Here is a 19,667-nt window from a genome sequence, read left to right on the forward strand (position 1 = left end):
CTATTGCCTCTAGGTTTTGAGGAACCCAAGACAAATAGAGCTCAAACAATCTTCAGTAATCTCAAAGCACATAGGGGAAACAGGGTTGTTGGATGAGATTTGAAGTCTGTGGCAAAATGAAGAGTATAATGAAACTAATAAACCACATTAATGTAGAGCATTTTCTCAATCAGTGGGTCTCAGCCTGTGGCCCGTTTGCACATGCCAATCAGCACACAGCTGCGATCCACGTGACATCCTCAGGGCCATACAAGTAGTACATGTATTGCTTGGATGCAGCACACATAACACAGAGCTGCATATGCAGCCCACAATGGTAAATAAGTTGAGAACCACTGCTCTACATGAATAATAACCAAAGGACAACTTATAAAGTGTTCAAATCAATTCACTTGTGGTTAGGAAGTCAGTGAAGCTAATATTGAGTTAAGTAAAATGTGTAATTTATATGAACTTATTGGAGGATTTTCACTTCCTTGCTGCTGTTTCTGAAGTTCCCCTGGGAGCTCAATTACACCATCTAATGGGTGGGTGGGGAAGGGGAGGGGGAGAGAAAAGCAGGAATTAAAACAAACAGTCATCCAACCACAATGAAGAACATTTACTAATTACCATTCAAAAAAGTCAGTTGTACGACATTACCACTGGAAACTACAAGCAGAAATTACTGTAACAGGAAATTTTATTTCAACTAATTTTATTTCACTGAAAACAGTATCAACAAACCATGCAAATGTATTCCCCCTCCCGCAATCTACCAAACTTCTAGTACTTGCTTAGGATTGTTTTAATTAGGGAATTCTGAACAACTTTTCTTTTTTATTCTATTAACTAGACCAAGTTTAAGAATTTGTCAGTTTGATTTTGGAAAAATTCCAGTTTAAACTAAATGCAGTGCTGTAACTTGTTGAAGAAAATAATTTTTCTAGTGGTCTTTGAACAATGCAACTTTTTCAGCAGAGTCCAAGGGGAAAAAAAGCCTAATCCTTGACTGCCACCTTTTATTATAAACAAACAAAACAAAAACCAACTCACAAATAAAACAAACAAACAAAAACCCAAGAACATTACAAGAGGACATGGGGAAAAAAAAAAGAGAGAGAGACAGACAGATGTGCTGAGGCGACAGGAAGGAAGATAATCTTAAAACAGGGCTCCCAATAGTAATTTTTATGAATATTTAAGTCAACTGAATGTTAGGGTAAAACTGTGACATGGCATAACATAGACAATTAAGTGTGTGACTAAATGACTCATTTTGACCATCTGATTCTATTTGAAGTGTCACTCAAAACATGCATGATACATGAATGCACTTACCAATATGTGAGTCTTCAGGATTGACAAGGAAGATATGCTCAGGTTCTATGGATACAAAAAGCAAAGAAAGGACAAGTAATTTCATGGTGATTCCTGATAGTTTTACTGATTCCTGGTAAATTTTAAAACAGTGATCAGTACTCTAGGTTACAAATACAAGAGATGGGAATTGGATTATTAAGTTTTAGTAAATAGTTCTGAAACTTTTTATCTCCAGATTAAAATACAAACTATCGGACCTGGATGTTGCAGTCAGTTGATGGTTGTTCAGTGTTCTATGTAAAATGAGCTCGTGATCTCAGTTCAGAAAACTGAAAAAGCAATTCCATAGCAAGTGGCATAAACCTCTTTGAAAATGAAGAGTTTATTACACTGATATAAGAAATAGGAAAGGGCTTCATGATGTTCCTGTCCTAGTTACATAACATGTATGGACATGATTCCAATAAAGCAGCAACATCACAAAAACTGAAAAAGTTCCAACGATTATTTCAGAACTAAGTTCCTAAAATCCAACATTTACTATGAGGAAGAGTAATTGGAAGGGTATTGAAGACCAAACGGTCCTTATGAGCGCAGTTAAGATTTCTCAATGGAGAGCTAGGAGATGGTATGCTGTAAGAGTGTTGAGAAAGGAGTCTGATCTTCCTTTTGAATGGAAAAAAACGGTTGCATCCGATGAAGTGAGCTGTAGCTCACGAAAGCTTATGCTCAAATAAATTTGTTAGTCTCTAAGGTGCCACAAGTACTCCTTTTCTTTTTTGCGAATACAGACTAACACGGCTACTACTCTGAAACCTTTTGAATGGAGATGTGTACCCTAGCATTATGAAGAAAAGCAAGAGGAGTAGAACTAGAATTCCTGGTACTGTCTTTCTAACCTGATAGTATGGCAGGGAATAAATGTTAATAAATTTCACAAGTCACATAGCTTCACATAGTGAAGAGGACTGTTACCGCCCATATGGAGAGATTCAAGCCACAGCATCAGCTTCAGTTTATCCAGCCCAAATGCTGTCTCCTCATCTCAAATGATCAACAGTTCCAGGGGAGTGTGTCACCTCAGGCATTTTCCATTGTGCTGCTTCATTCAGTGATCTGGACATAAGGGAGATAAAATCTTTCCATATCTATTTTACCCATTTAGTTGAAGTGGGAAAAAACTGTAAAGTTCCCTGACCCAAAGAGGAGATACAGCTTCTTCCAGGAGCATCGAGTCAATTAGGACATAGACCAAGGATCAGGTACAAATTTTCCCACTGCCATGCATCTGTGCAAAGTGGATGTAAAAACAATATTATTCTGATTTAGCAGTATTTTACATCCATTTTGTATAGATTTAAATGCCTACACAAGGCACAAGTCAGTGAAAAATCTGAAAATCAGTGTTTCCCAGACTGAGCCGTTTAAATGTAACCACACAGTGGGTAGAAATAGCATAGTCCTAGAAGAGTGAGAAAAATGACTCCCAAGCGGTGTAATGCTATCTTAGAGAATGATGTTATGGTTATATAGTCTGCCAGCTACTAAGTATGAGAAAACCACATCCATAATATAGAGAGCCAATCTATGGCCTACGCTTTCCGTCACTATGGTCAAACATATACCTCCGCATATTTATACACTAGTAGATGGAACTCTAGGAGGAGTCTTCACTCTTGATGGGAACTCTTCCTGCCCCTAACCCTTTCTACACTTGCATGGCTCTCTGCACTCCTGGGTTTTCCACTATAAAGGCTGAGTCTACATTGAAAACTTAGATCACCCTCATCACATGGCTCAGGGCTGTGAAAAATTTAATGCTGTATGACATAGTTAGGGCAACCTAGTGCCCACTGTAGATGCAGCTAGGTCAATGGAAGAATTATTCCATCAAGCTGGCTACTGCTTCTCAGGGGATGAATCTACTACAGTGATGGAAAATCCCGTTCCACTGCTGTCGTGTCTACATTACAGCGCCACGGTTATGCTAAAGTGACATAGCTACGGCTCTGCAGCTGTACTGCTGTAGTCAGGGCTGGATTAACTTTTTGTGGGCCCGGCGCCAAACATATTTGTGGGCCCACCTGGGGAATGAAGGGGCCAGGGGCAAGAGCACAGCGGGCAGGGTGGATTTGATTTAAATCACGAGTCAGGAAGACTCGATTTAATCATAGATTTCTACATAAAAGTGCATTCTTGTTGGTTATTATAACCTTAATACATATTCTTCACAAGTCAGAGATAGAGGTATGTTTCATTTTTAGAAGGTACACACTATACATTTTTAAACAGTGATTTATTTTGAAAACTTTTCAGATTAGTTTTACAGCTATCAGAAAATGAATGATTGTTTGGTTATTTCATGTACCAAAGATAACTGAAGCTGATAGTTCACCTACCAATGACTTCATAAATATCTCTAGTTCAATAGGTTATTCATTAATATTTGGAGGATTTTCTTGCCAGGCTGTATTAGGAGGAGACCACCACAAGACAGACATTTAAATTGTTTTATTTAACTAAAACAATAATGTGAAGTATTCTGGATTTTTTTCTTCAACTGCAAACATATAATATTTTTAAAAAAATCATGTGTCCCTCACTTCTCACATTTATCTTCCCATACAGACTTCTTCTCCTTATCCAGATCTATTCCGCCCTCCACAATCTTCTATTCATTGAACTTTTTGAAACTTTGCACTTTTAGAGAGAGGTAAGGGATTGACTCCATGTATTCAAATTTGCAGAGGGACAATAGAGTTGTGGTCTGCTATTTTTCATCTCTCTATATTATTTATTTATTTAAAACACTTTTGCTGTTAACAAGCATGTTACCTCTGGAGACACAAATCCACAGTTTAAGAACTGCAAAACTAAGCATCTCTGATGGTATCTTCTAGACGGAGCACTGAGTCCCATTGGGTAGATAGAAAGATTAACCTAAATAATCTATACAGAAGCCCCTGGAACCCCATAAAATTGGGTCCCTAATCCATGAACTATTGGAACTCATTTGCAAAACTTTTCCTAAACATTACATGACATAGCAGGGCGGGAGCTAGGGTTGGTCCCTGGACCAAGGGAGGGGCCAGGGGTAAACTGGATCCCCCCCCCGCCCGCCCCTGCTCACATAGAGCAGCTACCTACCTTCTCCCTAGTTCTAGCCCATTCTCTTTGTCTCTCTCTGCACTGAGCTGAGGGTGGGGGTGCAGGGTCTGAGAGGGAGTTAGGGTGCAGGAACAGGCTGGGGGTGGAGGGTCTCACCAGGAGTTAGGGTGAGGGAGGGGGCTCAGGGTTGGGGTAGGAGGTTGGGGTGTGGAGCGCTTACCTGGGGAAGCTCCTATTTGGTGTGAGGAGTGCAGGTGGGAATGTGGGGGGGGGGGGAAGGCGGTGTGTGCAGGAGCTCCTGTTTGGTGCTCAGGGTGAAGATGTGGGGAGGGTGCAGGAGTCAAGGCATGGGGTATGGGGGGGCTGAGGGTGTATGGGGGGATGCAGAAGTCAGGTCAGAGGGCTGGGGATGTGGGCTGGGGTCATGTGGGTGCTCCCAGCCCACTGCCCTGAGCCACTCATGGCAGGCGGCTGGAGGAGGTATACCACAATTCCATTCCCTTCCCCAAGGCGCCCCCCCCCCAGCGGCAAGCATGCTGCAGCCCTGCTTCTCCCCCTCCCTCATGCCAGCAAACAGGTTTTTGATGGTGGGGGAGGGGTGGGAACACAGCACACTTGGGGGAAGAGGCAGGGGAGGAGCTTGGTTGCCCATGGAGCCTTCCCTGCAGCAGAATCCGCAGGACCAAGCTTCTGCCCTTTGCTACCGCAGGAGAAAGCGGTGGGCTGAGAAGAGTGGGCCAGACCGGGGCCCCTTTGGAGTGTGGGCCCGGCCCCATGGCGCCATTGTAAACCCAGCACTGGCTGTAGTGTACACGTATCCTTGAAAAGATCAATTAACTACATCACGGGAAAAAACACTTCTGTGCATATAGGAAGACTCTACACTATAATACTGCAGAAGCATGGCGCAGGGCTGTCATGGATCCACTTTAGTGTAGACATATCTACTGTGCTCAGGGTCTGAAAAATCCACACACCCCTGAATATTGTATCTATGCCAACCTAATCCCCAGTGTAGACACAGCCAGGATGAGGAAAGAATGCTTCTGTTGACCTACCTACTGCTGCTTGGGGAGGTGGAGTTCCTACAGTGACGGACCAATCCTTTCATTGCTGTGTTGCTGTAGTTCCCATAGCATAGACATGGCCTAGTGACTCCATTCCCCTAACCCAGGGGTTCTCAAACTTCATTGCACCACGATCCTCTTCTGACAACAAAAATTACTTCATGACACCAGGATGGGGGACCAAAGCCTGATCCTGCCCAAGTCCCACTGCCCTGGGTGGGGGGGCCAAAGCCTGAGCCTCACTGCTTTGGGCAGGAGTGCCAAAGCTGAAGCTCAAGGGCTTCAGCCCCAGGCAGGGGACCTGCAACCTGAGCCACAACGCCCAGGGCTGAAGAAACCCTCCAGCTTTGGCTTTGGTCCTGGGCAGTGGAGCTCAGGCTTCAGTACTGGGTCCCAGCAAATCTAAGTCAGTCCTGGCAACCCCATTCAAAGGCAGTTGCAACCCACTCTGGGGTTTGGGCCCACAGTTTGTGAACCACTGCGGTCTAACCAGAGAACTCCTACCTACTAACCCCCGGACACTGCTGAAATAATCTCCCTCCCTCCTCTCTCAAAATTAAATAAAAGTATTAGAAAGGGAGCGGGGTACGCAGTGTAAGACTAGAACACCCACCATTCACCCCCCTGCTCTTCAATCTGAGGCCCCACAAGGCTTGCTGTAAAGTTTCTCTCCAGGGAGGCCAATGCCAGAAGATGGTCAGCAGCCGTAGCATCTCCACTGTTGCTCTGAGCGTAGGTCGTGCTGTGCTCTCAGTCCCATCCTCCGCTGATAGCAAGGGCCACCTTGGAGACGGGGCCCTTCCAAATGAAACTGGAAACGCACCAGCTCAGGGTGGCCATAAGAAACGATGATAAATCGCACGACTGTTGTTTTACACCCATCGCACGCACAAGGGGCAAAGCAGAGGGAACATTAGTCACTAGCCCAGCACTACAGCCCCCAGGAGTTCCCATGTCAGCCTGCTCGGGGGTGCCAGCACAAGCACACGCTCCCGTCAGCTGTGGTGATACATCACCAGGTGTTTCGGGGCGGGGGGAGGAGGGCGGCGCTGCGGCAGAAAACACCTCCCCAGACCCATCCCGACGGGGGCCGCGCACGGCGCTGCCCATCAAGTACGTCGAGGAAGGAGGACTCCTATCGTCGGTTTTGCTGTTTGTGCGGCACACGGTGTCACAAGGGATGGGCGGTTCTGGTAAATGGCCCCCAAATGGTCCCTAGCTTTTTGGCAGCCCCCATGGCCGCAGCTCCTGCGGAGAGTCGGAGCGGGAGACATCTCGAGCCCCGCCGCACCTGGAGACGGCGTCGGGGTTTCCGTGCGCCCGCCCGCCCTTACAAAATCAATCAGGCCGGCGCCAACGCCAAGCCGCTCCGGGGCGCTCCCTGATCCCGCCTCCCCTCACGAGCGACGTTTAAACAGCAGCTTGAGCGGCTCGGCTCGGCTCGGCCCGGCCCGGCCGCCTGCAGGAGGCGGGGGTGTGAAGGGCTCGGCATTTCTGTGCGGGGGGGGGGAAGCAGGCTTCGGGCGCCTTCGACACTTTCGGTGAGGCGGCACGCTCTCCGCTCGCGGGCAGAGAGACACCCGCGGCGTTCTACACAAGGTGCGCATGCGCTCCTTTCCCGAGACGGTGCGCCGCCCTTCATCTCACAGCGACGCACGCTCAACTGCTCCGCAATAGGGCGCGCGCGCACGCGCACTCCGTCGGCCCCGCTCAGTGCGCGAGCCAGAGGCCGTTAGTTCCACCGCGCGTGCGCCAACGGTCTCCGCCCAACGTGTTTCCCGAAGCTGTCATGGCGACTCCCTGAGGCCGGTTGCGGCACATGGGTTGGGAGCGCGGCGGTTGCGGTCAGTGAGGGAGCAGCGCCGCAGCCTGGCCGGTGGGGGGCCGAAGAGTGAGCGCGAGGCGGCGGCGGCGGCAGGAGGCGTGGAGGATGTGGGCGCTAGAGCGGGCGCTCCTGAGGGGCTTCCCCAGCGCCACGGAATCCCGGCGGGGGAAGCAGAGCGCGGCAGGTGAGAGGCCGGGCCGGGGTTCCCGAGGCTGCGGCGAAGCCGGACCGGTGGGACGTGCTGGGGGTGCCGCCTGCTGGGGATGCTGATAATTGCCCAGCTCTGCGGAGCGAACCCAACCCCGAGCGCTGCAGGGTCACCGCACCGCTCACCGGGCCGCCTTAGCGCACCGCGCAGGAGAGCGCAGGGTTGTTACTTGTAACAACGCAACATACACCTGAGCAGGGCGTTACTGGCTCTGCTCCTGGGGGTGGGGAATGGCACCTTGTTGCCCTGGAACAGAAGGGCCAGGTAGCATCGCTTCACAGGGTCTGTCTACTGCCGACCAGGGTGCGTTCTCCGCTCGGCTTCCAGTGGCTGTGAAGACACAGCAGCCTTGGTTAACAGCTGTAGTTAAGCCTATAGGGCTGCGACTGCACGGCAAAGGGAAAGTATGATTGTAGCCGGGGCAGACATACTTGTGTTAGCCTGAATTTAGCTATTATGGGTACTAATAGCGGCCTAGACATGGATGGTGGCACAGCTTAGCAACCGGAGTATGTTCCCAGGCACCTTGGAGGGCTTGCTTGTAGTCTGGTTGCTAGCCCAGGTTGAAGCCTGTACTGGTATGGCTGTGCTACTGTTGTTGTTATACACGGTAGTAGACTAGAGCTAGCACAGGTATGTCTGTTTCTGCTACAATCACACCTTTACTTTGCGGTATAGATGTCCCCTAGAAGGAGCTTGAGGTTGAACTCGAACTGCTAACTGGAGTTAAAAGTTGAGTTGCAGTGTCTTCACTGCCATTTTAACCCAAGTATGGTAACTTGAGTTAGAACACACTTTTTTTTTTTTTTTTGCCATAATGATGAGTTCTTGTGACACCTTAGACCGGGGTGGCCATCCTGAGCCTGAGAAGTAGCCAGGATTTACCAATGAACATAACCGAAGAGTCACAGTAATATGTCAGCAGCTCCCCCACATCCACTACCCCCTTCCAGCCCCCACTGCCTCCTGCCCACCAGCAGCCCCACCAATCGGCGTCTCCCTCTCCTTCCCCATGCTTCTTGCCCGCTGCAATCAGCTGTTTTGCAGTGTGCGGGAGGCTCTGGTGGGGGAGTGAGGGCATGGCATGCTTGGGGGAAGGGGTAGAGTGGTGGCAGGACATGGGGTAGAGCCAGGGGTTTGAGCAGTGAGCATCCCACAGCACATTGGAAAGTTAGCATCTGTAGCTTCAGCCTTGGAGTCAGTGCCTATGTAAAGAGTCACATATTAACCTCTGAAGAGCCACAGGATGGCCACCCCTGCCTTGGAGACTAACAAATTTATTGGGCATAAGTTTTTGTGGGCTAGAACCCACTTCATCAGATGCATGGAGTGGAAAATACAGTAGCAGGTATATTCATACATAGTACATGAAAAGATGGGAGTTTCCTTACCAGGTGGGGGGTCAGTCTAACGAGACAATTCAATTAACAATAGAATACCAAGGGAAGAAAAATCATTTTTGTAGTGGTAATGAGGGTGGCCCATTTCAAACAGTTGACAAGAAGGTGTGAGTAACAGTAGGGGGAAATTAGTATGATAAAATTAGGTTTTGTAATGACTCATCCACTCCCAGTGTTTCTTCAGGCCTAATTTGATGATGTCCAGTTTGCAAATTAATTCCAGTTCTGCAGTTTCACGTTGGAGTCTGTTTCTGAAGTTTTTTTGTTGAAGAATTGCCTCTTTTACGTCTGTTGTTGAGTGACCAGGGAGGTTTGAAGTGTTCTCCAACTGATTTTTGAATGTTGTAATTCCTGATGTCAGATTTGTGTCCATTTATTCTTTTGCGTAGAAACTATATGGTTTGGCCAATGTACATGGCAGAGGGGCATTGCTGGCACATGATGGCATATATCACATCGGTAGATGTACAGGTGAATGAGCCCCTGATGGTGTGGCTGATGTGGTTAGGTCCTATGATGGTTCCCTTGAATAGATATGCAGACAGAGTTGGCACTGGGATTTGTTGCAAGATTTGGTTTCTGGGTTAGTGTTTTTGTTATGTGGTGTGTAGTTGCTGGTGAGTATTTGCTTCAGGTTGCGGGGGCTGTCTGTAAGTGAGGACTGGCCTGTCTCCCAAGGTCTATGAGAGTAAGGGATCTTCCTTCAGGATAGGTAGTAGATCCTTGATGATGTGCTGAAGAGGCCCAAAATGACATAATTTAGCTTTTGGCATCCAGGGCTGACTTTTCTTGCAGAGAAGGAGAGCAAAACATTGGTACATGCTAGTTATTCCATATTTTTATCAGTCATGTAACTAATAACAATGAAAGGTACTTTCCTGGGGGGGGGGGGGTTCTGATGAGGCTGTTAAGTGGCCCATTTTTCTTCTAACGCGCTCTTAGTGGCTTTTTAAATGCAATCTTTCATTCTTTGTGAGGAGACTCTTCTGTATGTCAAGCACAAATAAGCATTTGCCCTCTCAAGCCAGGCCTCCACCTATTGAAATACTTAAATGTCAGTGGGGAGAGAGACTTCTGAGCTTGGAGTAAGTAAGTGGTGGATTTTGAAAGAGAAAGGCACAGGTCCAGATGGTCCTTGTCTGTTTTACTCAAAAACTATTCTTATACCAATTCCATCACAGTAATATCCAAGCAGCTTCTAGTTTTTTATTCAGTGATGTGACCAACACCTGTCATGCGATTTCTCTATTCTCCCCGGTGAGAGAATTGTGTGTGCAGAGTAATGCTGCTGTGTGTGTTTTGTAGAGACAACAACATTGAAGTGCACCTTGTACATGGAACAGAAGGTGGGAAGGTTTGTGATGGTTCTTCGTTCCTGTGGGAGTTCATTTCTTAGCTTCAAACTATCCATTGAGAAAGCTCTGTCTGTTTCCCATTTGTGCTTCACCCTTCTTGTAGTGAGTCCTGTTGTGTTTCAGGAGTGGAATTGTCAACCAGGGTCTTCACCTGGAGCTTTATGTGATATGCTGGGTCCAGTCCATTGAACACCTTGAAGATAAGGTCCAAAATCTTGAACTTGATTTGATATTATATAAGTCAGTTTATAGAATGAAGGAGAGGTTTGATGTGCTCACAGTAGTAGCTTACGTTAAAACAAATGTTACCAGGGCGGGTTTCTTTATTGTTGGTCACACTATCGCATTCCTTCCCTGAACAAGGGATAGGCTGTTATGGTGAGTGGCAACAGTTGCTCATGACCCTTTCATTAGCCAGGAAGAGCATGGGTCAAATTCACAAGTCTTGGGTCAAGACTGAATACTTACGGAGGTCCAGTGCTTCTTGAGGATTGAATGTACTGACCTGCAGGAAAAGAGGCCTGCTGTTTGTTGTCCATCATAAAGGAAATAGATCCATGCTGTTTGAGAAGCCTTCCTAAATGTGTGTGAACTTTTCAGCACTGTAAGATGATAGTTTTTTGCAGCACTTCACTAGGAATAGATTTAGGCCTAGCCTGAGCATTTCTGAAAATCCCATTCCATGTGCAAACTTCTTGATGATAAATTGTAAAGTTATAATGGTAAATAAATTCTTATATAGATAAGGAAACTATCTTGCTCGTTCCTTGTGAGTATCTTTGGCAGCTACAGGAAGGAGAGTGTGACATATGCTAAGTTAAAAGGAAATTTATTCTTTGAACTCCTTTTATAAGAGTGTGTTGAACTAATCCTTTCTCTTTCCATGTCAGAAAATTCTTATGATCTCTGAAAAGGTTTTCTAGCATGTGATACAGAGCTAATGTCTTAGAAAGAAAAGGAGTACTTGTAGCACTTTAGAGACTAACACATTTATTTGAGCATAAGCTTTTGTGAGCTACATCATGCATCTGATGAAGTGAGCTGTAGCTCATGAAAGCTTATGCTCAAATAAATTTGTTAGTCTCTAAGGTGCCACAAGTACTCCTTTTCTTTTTGCGAATATAGACTAACACAGCTGCTACTCTGAAAAATGTCTTAGAGTTACTTCTAGCATTTAAGACATTTTTGGACTACAAGTGCTGGTCTCACTTAAGACCATTAAAATCTTTCTATTTAGTTTTAACGTGTATGTCCTGTACATGTAAAATATTTTCAAGTCTTTTTCCTGAAACTTGAAGTTTCCTTCGTGGTGTTGAAAAATATGATTGTTTATGCTTGAACTCCAGGGAGCAATTCATATTTTCATTGAGAAAAAGGTAGCAGTGATTTGTAAAATTCAGCTTGAACATTAAGATCGCAGCCTGCTGATGCTGTGCTGTTTGAAGAAGGTGTATTTGCATTTAATGTCAGGTGAATAGAGATTCTTTTTCCCCAAGATGAATGGGGAATGTTTAAAGTTTTGGTTTGAATTGGTCTTTATGCCTTTACACATCTGTTTTACATCTTGCTGTCATCGCACTCTGATTTTTATTTTATTTTTTTTAATTGCAGGAAGTGAATCCTTACTGCAGTTGCATTTCGAAGGGAACTATGAGGCCATTTTATTAAGTGAGGTGATCCAGGATGTTTTCACTACACTCACAATGACAGAGGAGAAGATTGACACCTACTTGGAGAAGCTGATAGTAGCGTACCTGGACTATTCTGCTGAAGATGCTGATAATGTGGAAAGGTGGAAATCGTTGATTTATTATTATATGTGAGGCTAGAAGAGGTTATGTTAGTTTTATTAGAGGTCATTTTATCTTCTATAAAAGTTGACAGTATTGGACCTCTAAGATTTTTGTTCAAAGAGGACAAATCTCAGAGATAAAACCTAAGAAATCTATTTAGAAACATTAATTCAGTATTGATTTTTTCTTTCTTTCACTATATTATATTTCAACATAGTGGGTTCAAGTGTTTTTTGAAGTCACATCTGTTGTAGGCAGTGTTTTTGTCCGAAGCTTCTTGATTCCAGAAGTTAATTGGTTTTAAATTAATCTCACCTTCCCCCTTTCCTCTGCTTCCATTAACAATTGATTGTTGTTTGTAACTCTGTAAACCTCCGATTACGTATATGTCCACAAAACATGACATAACACGATGTTTACATTATGCAGTGTGAGTCACAATGTGAAAATATCTTTATCCTTTTAAAATGATAGCTCTTAACTCAAGGACTATTTCCTATGAGTAAGAGCTATTTTCTCCTCCTGACCTTCTATAAAGCATTTACTGTACTTCCACTGTACAATACATTCAAGTCCTCTTTCTAATACTAGATGTTAATATGTTTGGATTTAATGTTTGCAATTTGTCACATAAATAATATATAGTTTAAGGATTCCTAATTGAATGGAGTTATGAAAGTGGGATTTTTTTTGTTTTTGTTTTTTAAGAGGAAGTGGTAGCAAGGAGAGCAGAGCCACCCCAATTGGTGTGGCGGGGAGTAGGGGCAGGGTAGGAACCATCTGTATTTATAAGGTGTACAATAGATAAGGTTAAGATTTTTTTCACTGTTACTTTTAATAAAAATCTCGGACAGGTCATGGGCAATAAGCAAAAATGTATGTAAGCCAATGACCTGTCTGTGACTTCTACTAAAAATAATGGGGGATGAGAGCCCAAGCCCCATTATGGGTAGGGCCCTACCAAATTCATGGCCATGAAAAACATGTCATGGACCATGAAATCTGATCTTTTGTGTGCTTTTACCCAATACTATACAGATTTCACAGGGGAGACCAGCGATTCTCAAATTGGTTGTCCTGCCCAAAAGAGGGTGTCAAGGTTATTTTAGGGGGGTCGCGGTATTGCCATCCTTACTTCTGAACTGCCTTCAGAGCTTGATGGCCAGAAAGTGGCAACTGTTCGCCGGGCACCCAGCTCTGAAGGCAGTGCCTAGCCAGCAGCAGCGCAGAAGTAAGGGTTGCCATACCATGCCACCCTTACTTCTGTGTTGCTGCCTTCGGAGGTGGGAGACCGGAGAGTGTCGGCTGCTGACTAGGAGCCAGCTCTGCAGGCAGCAGCACAGAAGCAAGAATGGCAATATCTTGCAATGCCATCCTTTCTTCTGTGCTGTTGCTGGTGGTGACTCTTCCTTCAGAGCTGGGCTCCTGGCCAGCAGCTGCCACTCTCCATCTGTCCAGTTCTGAAGGCAGTTCCACTGCTAGCAGCAGCGCAGATGTAAGGGTAGCTGTACCGCAGCCCCCCCTACAATAACCTTGTGACCCCCCCGCAACCACCACCGCCATTCCTCTTTGGGTCAGGACCCCTACAATTACAATACTGTAAAATATCAGGTTTAAATAGCTGAAATCATTAAATTTACTTAAACTTACATAATCTTATCCTTAACAATAGTAATTGCACTGCGGGAAGGGCTGGAAGAGAACAAAAGAACAAGATGGTAAAGTAATTAAGCATAACCAAGAAAGTGCAAAGAACTGCAAATGCCTGCATACAGTATGAGAAACTTTAAAATCAATAAACAGTTTAGCAAGAATGTCAGGTACAGTGTCTCAACCAGGGCTTGGGCTGTCAGGTCTAGTGGTTGGAGCAGTGGTGGTCAGAGGCCAGGAACAGCACTGAAGATCAGAGCCAAGGGTCAGAATCCAGGAGTCCAAGCTGGGGTCAGGAGTCCAAAAGCAAGCCAAGACACAGGTCAGTCACTATGGTTGGCAGGAACCCTTCCTGGAACAACTTCTGGTCTTAAATAGGTTGCCTGGACCAAGCAGGATCAATGAGGGAAGCTGTCATTCTGGCCTTGAGGCAGTACTTCTGGTTGTATTTATCTCCACTGCACTACCATGGCTGCAGGGTTGTAGCAAGGCGTCAGTTATCTCACACCACACAGACCTGGGTTCCTGTTTAGGGATGCAGGTAATGTTTAAAACAATAACTCTGTAACAGATTAAAATTCTGTTGGTTAAATGTTTAACCAGGGAACTAGGAGTGCGGGGATGCTGCATGCCAGGGATCCTCGCTGTGGGGGGGGGGGGGTGGCATTTAATTGTTAACAGAAACTGATAAGCATCGAGCTTATTGGTTAACCGGTTAAACTTTTACATCCCTATTCCTGTCCCTGCAGAACTTCACACAGTGAAGGCAAAATAGATGTAACTGGCTCTTTTAAAGCATTGGGCTGAAAATAATAATGGCCTCCCATGATCTCTGGTCATAGTCTATCAAAACGATACGTTTATCTGTAGAGGTAGGGAGAGCAGCATTCTTTGTAAAGGACTTTATAGTCAAGTAGAAAAGGTCAGTAAGTAGAATATGGAGAGAGATATTCTGAGCTATGAGAATATAATTATAGTGTGGTGTGCTACCGGTCTCTGGATCAGAACAGTTTTAATGGTAACGGACTTCTTTTTCTCAATATTGTAAACTGTTTGTTTCTTGGAACATCTTGTTCGGAGTATACAAAGAAAGAAGACCCCACTCAATCAGGGATTGAAAAATGTACCCAATACGTACTAGCCTAAGGTCTAATCCTAATCGCTAAACTGAAATACATCCTCTCTAGCCCACTGTGGTGCACTTTTTTTTTTTTTTTTTTAAAAAGTCTTTTGAAAGTTGGAAGTTTAACTGTTCAAGATATTATCATCTGATAACAAATAGTATTCAACATTGATGCATCTTGTTGATTTAAATTAAGCCCTGAAATGATGATGTGCCCCAAACCCCAATGAATTTACAGTGGACTCTACCTCTTTACAGGGTTTCATTGCTTCTGTTGCTGTACTCCTGATGTGCAGAAGGTCTTCTGTCTCTCAGCTGCTCTTTCTTCTGTACTTGGGTCTTTGGTACGTGTTACTCCTCTTGCCCTTCTTAAAGGAGCAGTAGCTCACAAATCTCTGCTCCTTTTTCCCCCCTCACCACCCACTTCTCATTCTGTGAAGAGCAGCCCTGGGCCTGTTCCACTCCCTGTCCCCCATCTTCCCTGTTGGGGCGGGGAGGGGAAACAGCTCAAGCCACTCTGCTTCCTCCCGCTCTCAAAAATAACTTTGATGGCACCTCTCATCCTGTTAAAAGAACAGCAGCACTTGTGCCTCTGCTCCTTTCCTCTCCGAGAGAGAGAGAGAGAGATATGGTGCATGGAAGAAAGCATGAAGGTGCTTATTTAAAAAATTGAATAAGCAAGCAATAGACAGTGGAATTATTGGCCAACAGGTAAGGGGAGTCAACAGTTTCTTGGAGGACTGATTGCTGTGGGACATAGAACCAATTCAAGGTTGGGTGGTGATCATAGAGCAGCTGGAGATGGTAGAGTGCCACTTCTGGGCCCAAGAAACAAGCACTGACTGGTGTTATTGCAGTTGTTTTGGATGATAAGGAGTAGCTGCAGAACTTTCAGATGCAGAAAGCCTCAGCCTTCCAGCACAGGGCCACCAACATGAGAGCTGCATTGACAATGGAGAAGCAAGTTGTGATCGCACTGTTGAAACTTGTGATGCCAGATTGATTTCTGATTGACTGGTAATAATTTGGAGTCAGGAAATCCACCATGATAGTTGGAATGCAAGTGTGCAGGGCTGTCAATCGCCTCTTAATACATAAGACTGTGACTCTGGGAAATGTGCATGAGATAGAGGATAGTTTTGCACAAATGGGGTTCCCAAACTGCAGTGTGGCAATAGATGGCATGAATATCCCTATTTTAGCACCAGAAAGAGCTACTTTTCTATGGTAATGCAAGTGTTAATGGATCACTGGGGACACTTTACCAACATCAGTGTGGGCTGGTCTGAGAAGGTGCATCATACATGGATCTTTAAGAACACAAGACTGTTCAGAAAGCTGCAGGTAGGGACTTTCTTTCCCGACCAGCAGATTACAGTTGGTAATGTTGAAATGTGGTGGTTGCTTATGTGTAAGAATATAATACTGCCAGTGTACCTATTAATTTTGTTTGAAACTGATTTTATTAGTTGTGTGACACTGTGCAGTAACAGGTAATTGGTTCCTTTCAGAACTGCTGAGCACTTGGCTACATACGTTGTGAACTAATAAAGATGAATTATGTCCTAAATAATAGACTTTTATTCTGTAACAAAATCAGTGCAAAAAACCCCCATGTAATTTTAAACATTAAAAACTTAAGTTCTATCCTATGAATGTATTAAAGGGAAAACATTCATGTCCATTTCAGCTACGTATACACTAACCTGTGAAAGCCAGGGTTGGTGTATGTGAAGCTGTGATCGTCCTTAATGTCCCTCAGCATACAGTGTTAGGGATACTGCTGTGACCCCTAATGCCACATGGAATGTTGAGGTGGGATATTGTGTTCTCAATGGGCTGTGAGGGAGGCAAGCCTGAGATTGATTGATCGAACCTACAGGTTCACCAGAGTCTGCAGCATCTGTATTTGCTGCCTGAGAAGCCCTGTTATGTCCTCGTGCATCTTCCTCTCCTTTTCCTTCTGGGACTCCTGGGCCTTTTTTCTCTCCACTCTTTCCTTCTCCAGGCTGTCTGCAATATTCACCCTCCAGGCCCTGTGTTCAGTCCAGTGTAGCACTGATTTGCAGGATCTTATTGAACATGTCATCCCAAGTCCCTCTTCTTTCTCCTCCGTGTTTGGCTTAAGCGTTTTGAGGGTGTGGAGGAGGAGACTCTAAAGTCCATGATGGCAGCAGCTGCAGATAAAATACACAGACGTACCGTTGTAAGTGTATTTACTGCAGAAAGCGAAACATAAGATGCTGAACTCTCTCTGCGCCATTAAAGTTTTAAGCATGACTGTCTCACTTGTGCTTGGGATTCCTTGTGCAGCATCAGTCACAGCAACAGCCACCATGTGTATGGCCTGCGAGTGGCTCAGAAAATGAGGAGGTATTTGCTCAGTTGCAAGAATTTAGTGGTATAGGACAATGCCACTGAATATTGGCACCATTTTCCACAGGCGGTGTTGATTTTTGCTGATATCTGACTCCTGAAAGTAATGGGGAGTGAGCATATCTACTGCTGGCGTCTCAGTCACCCGAGCCCGTATGCTCCTAGTCTGTGTACTGCAATGGTGCCTGCCGAAGTTATCGCTGAGCAGCATGGGAAAGTGTCCCACTCCAGAGGACAAAATAATGGCAGCCCTCTCTAGAAACTTATGGCAGAGGATTGCAGGGTACTTCCGTGAAAGTGTCATCAAGATCTCTGAGGAGCATTTAAGGGACATCTCTGTGTACATAAACAAATTGTTCTGCATGGACCCTCACACCGAACTCTATAGGGTAATGAAAAGCAGATTTCAATTCTGCCTCTCTTGGTTGTATCACTTCCTCTTCTGGCACAAGTAAATTAATGAAAAGTCAAAAGATGTTCCCTGCTATTTTGGAAGTGCCACTCCTGTAATTGAAAATTTATCTACACACTTACCCTGCATTGGGCTTGCCTGTGTTGGATTAGCTGAACTGAAATGGAGTCAAAAACAGGTCCTGGCTTGCTGCGCAACTGGATCCGTCTGTCGTCTGTTCCCCCATGCTCCTCCTCCTTGTTCCTCTTCCAGGGCCGCCTTCTTGCTGTTCACAGCAGGGGCCTGTGACTTGGGCTTCTTGGAGGTATCCATGGTATGTGTTGGGGGGGTGGGGTGTCTCTGCTGAGTATGGCATGCAGCCAATTGTAAAAGCGGCAAGCCTATGGCTTAGCACCAGATTTACTGTTAGCCTTCCTGGCATTCTTGGATGCTTGCTGCGGCTCCTTGGCTTTCACAGGGCACTGCAGCTGGTCTCTGTTGTACCCCTTTTCCTGTATCCTCCAAGGAATCTGTTCATAGAGGTTGACATTTCTAAGGCTGATTCAGAGCTGTGCCTGCACAGCCATTTCTCCCTGCAGGCCTAGGAGATGCAAAAATCTGTCTCCTCCAGGCAGGAGCACATTAGGAGCATGTGCTGGCATGGTCAGCTGGCCAGCTGCACTCAACAATGGAGAGCTACTAAATGCACTTGTCAAGTGGGGCAATCTGGAACAGGCATTTCAAAAATTTGTGTGATTGTAAAGGTCAGGAGGAGTGACTGGTCTACATGATCCTTTGGCCGTGGAGTACAGAATGGTGACCCGAGTGGTCAGCATGGGACATTGTGGGAAAGCTTCTGGAGAATAGTTAGAGTTGATGTAAGTAACACAGTGTCTGCACTCATGCTGCTTTGACCTAAGTACATTGGCCATGGCTCTGCTCCAATGAGGGAGGTGGTGTTACTGTGTTGGCATAACGGGGCACTTGCATCAATGGGAAATGCATTTAAGTGTAGACACATGCACAACTAGGTCAACATAACTTTGTGGTGTAGACCAGACCAGACCATAAGAATGACCATACTGGATCACATCCAAGGTCCATGTAGTCTAGTCTTCTGGCAAGTACCAAATGCTACAGAGGAAGCTGTAAGACTTCTTTAGTATGCAGATGTGAATTAATCTGCTCTCCACAGTAGGCCTTACCCTGATCTCTCATAGAGATTGGCTTAAGCAATGAAGCACGAGACTTAATATTGCTTCTAAAATACTCTTTATTAATTACGATGATTCTGAATGTTCTTGATATCCATATAAATATCCATACTCGCGTTGTTTTCCCCCCACAGCTCTACAGTCTTGGATACTAAATTTCTTCTTTTTATTTTTTTTCTTTCCGTAAGAAATAGCAAATTTTAAGGCTGTAAGGGTTTTTTAATTGGTATGAGACTAAATCTGTTCTAATGTTTTTGATGAAAAATATCATCAGTTAATTGCTTTGATTATCTATCTTGCAGACAAAGGTTGATATTTCTGCTGGGTGTAGGCAGTTTGCAGCTCTTCGTTCAGAGCAATTGGACTGGACCTCCTGTTCACCTACAGCCTCACGACTTTTTGCCATCTTCATTGCTACACCAGTTCTATGAGGTACGCTTACATTTTAAAAAGCTGTATTTTGGTTAATTAATGTCACTTCTATTCACTGATAGCACGTCTCCTGAAACAAGCATATACAGGTGTCCTAAACAAATGCAGGAAATATGGATTAATAGACATTTACTATCTGTAAGTGGACTTCTGAAACTGAAGCGATTCCCCAAATTCTGTTGCTCCAGCTGGCGTAAATGTAAGAGTATCATGGGGTTTTCTCATTTCTCTGCAAGAACCTCTTCAAAGTACAGTCTCGAGAGTATTTCAGAGTGGATACTTCGGTGTCTAGCAAACACAAGGTACAGAAATGTTGCATTCAAAGAACCTGTGGCAACTTGTGTCTTGCAAACTCCTGAGAAGCAAACCTCCGTGACTTTGAGATTGTTGCTTTTTGCAAAGATCTGAGATATATCCAAAGCA

General features: G+C 45.0%; 1 protein-coding gene and 1 long non-coding RNA gene across 5 annotated transcripts in view; one reads left to right on the forward strand and one right to left on the reverse strand.

The window, feature by feature from the left end:
• Positions 1–7,808, reverse strand: part of LOC122459453 — a 32,973-nt gene extending 25,165 nt beyond the window's left edge. The window contains exon 1 of the long non-coding RNA XR_006280160.1: positions 7,680–7,808. This is a non-coding gene — a long non-coding RNA (uncharacterized LOC122459453). The remainder of the gene's footprint in view (positions 1–7,679) is intronic.
• The window catches only part of TTC27 (tetratricopeptide repeat domain 27), a 203,123-nt gene continuing 190,405 nt past the window's right edge, over positions 6,950–19,667 (forward strand). For 3 of the 4 annotated variants that reach the window (XM_038397194.2, XM_043511535.1, XM_043511536.1), the window contains exons 1-3: positions 7,103–7,486; positions 11,877–12,057; positions 19,115–19,244. In XM_038397194.2, coding sequence (XP_038253122.1) covers positions 7,408–7,486; positions 11,877–12,057; positions 19,115–19,244 — 390 coding nt within the window. In that variant the 5' untranslated portion in view covers positions 7,103–7,407. Of the gene's footprint in view, positions 7,487–11,876; positions 12,058–19,114; positions 19,245–19,667 lie in introns of all 4 variants that reach the window. The other variant, XM_038397195.2, reaches the window with a different exon arrangement.

Source organism: Dermochelys coriacea, chromosome 3, assembly GCF_009764565.3.
Source record: "Dermochelys coriacea isolate rDerCor1 chromosome 3, rDerCor1.pri.v4, whole genome shotgun sequence".
Lineage (NCBI taxonomy): Eukaryota > Metazoa > Chordata > Testudines > Dermochelyidae > Dermochelys > Dermochelys coriacea.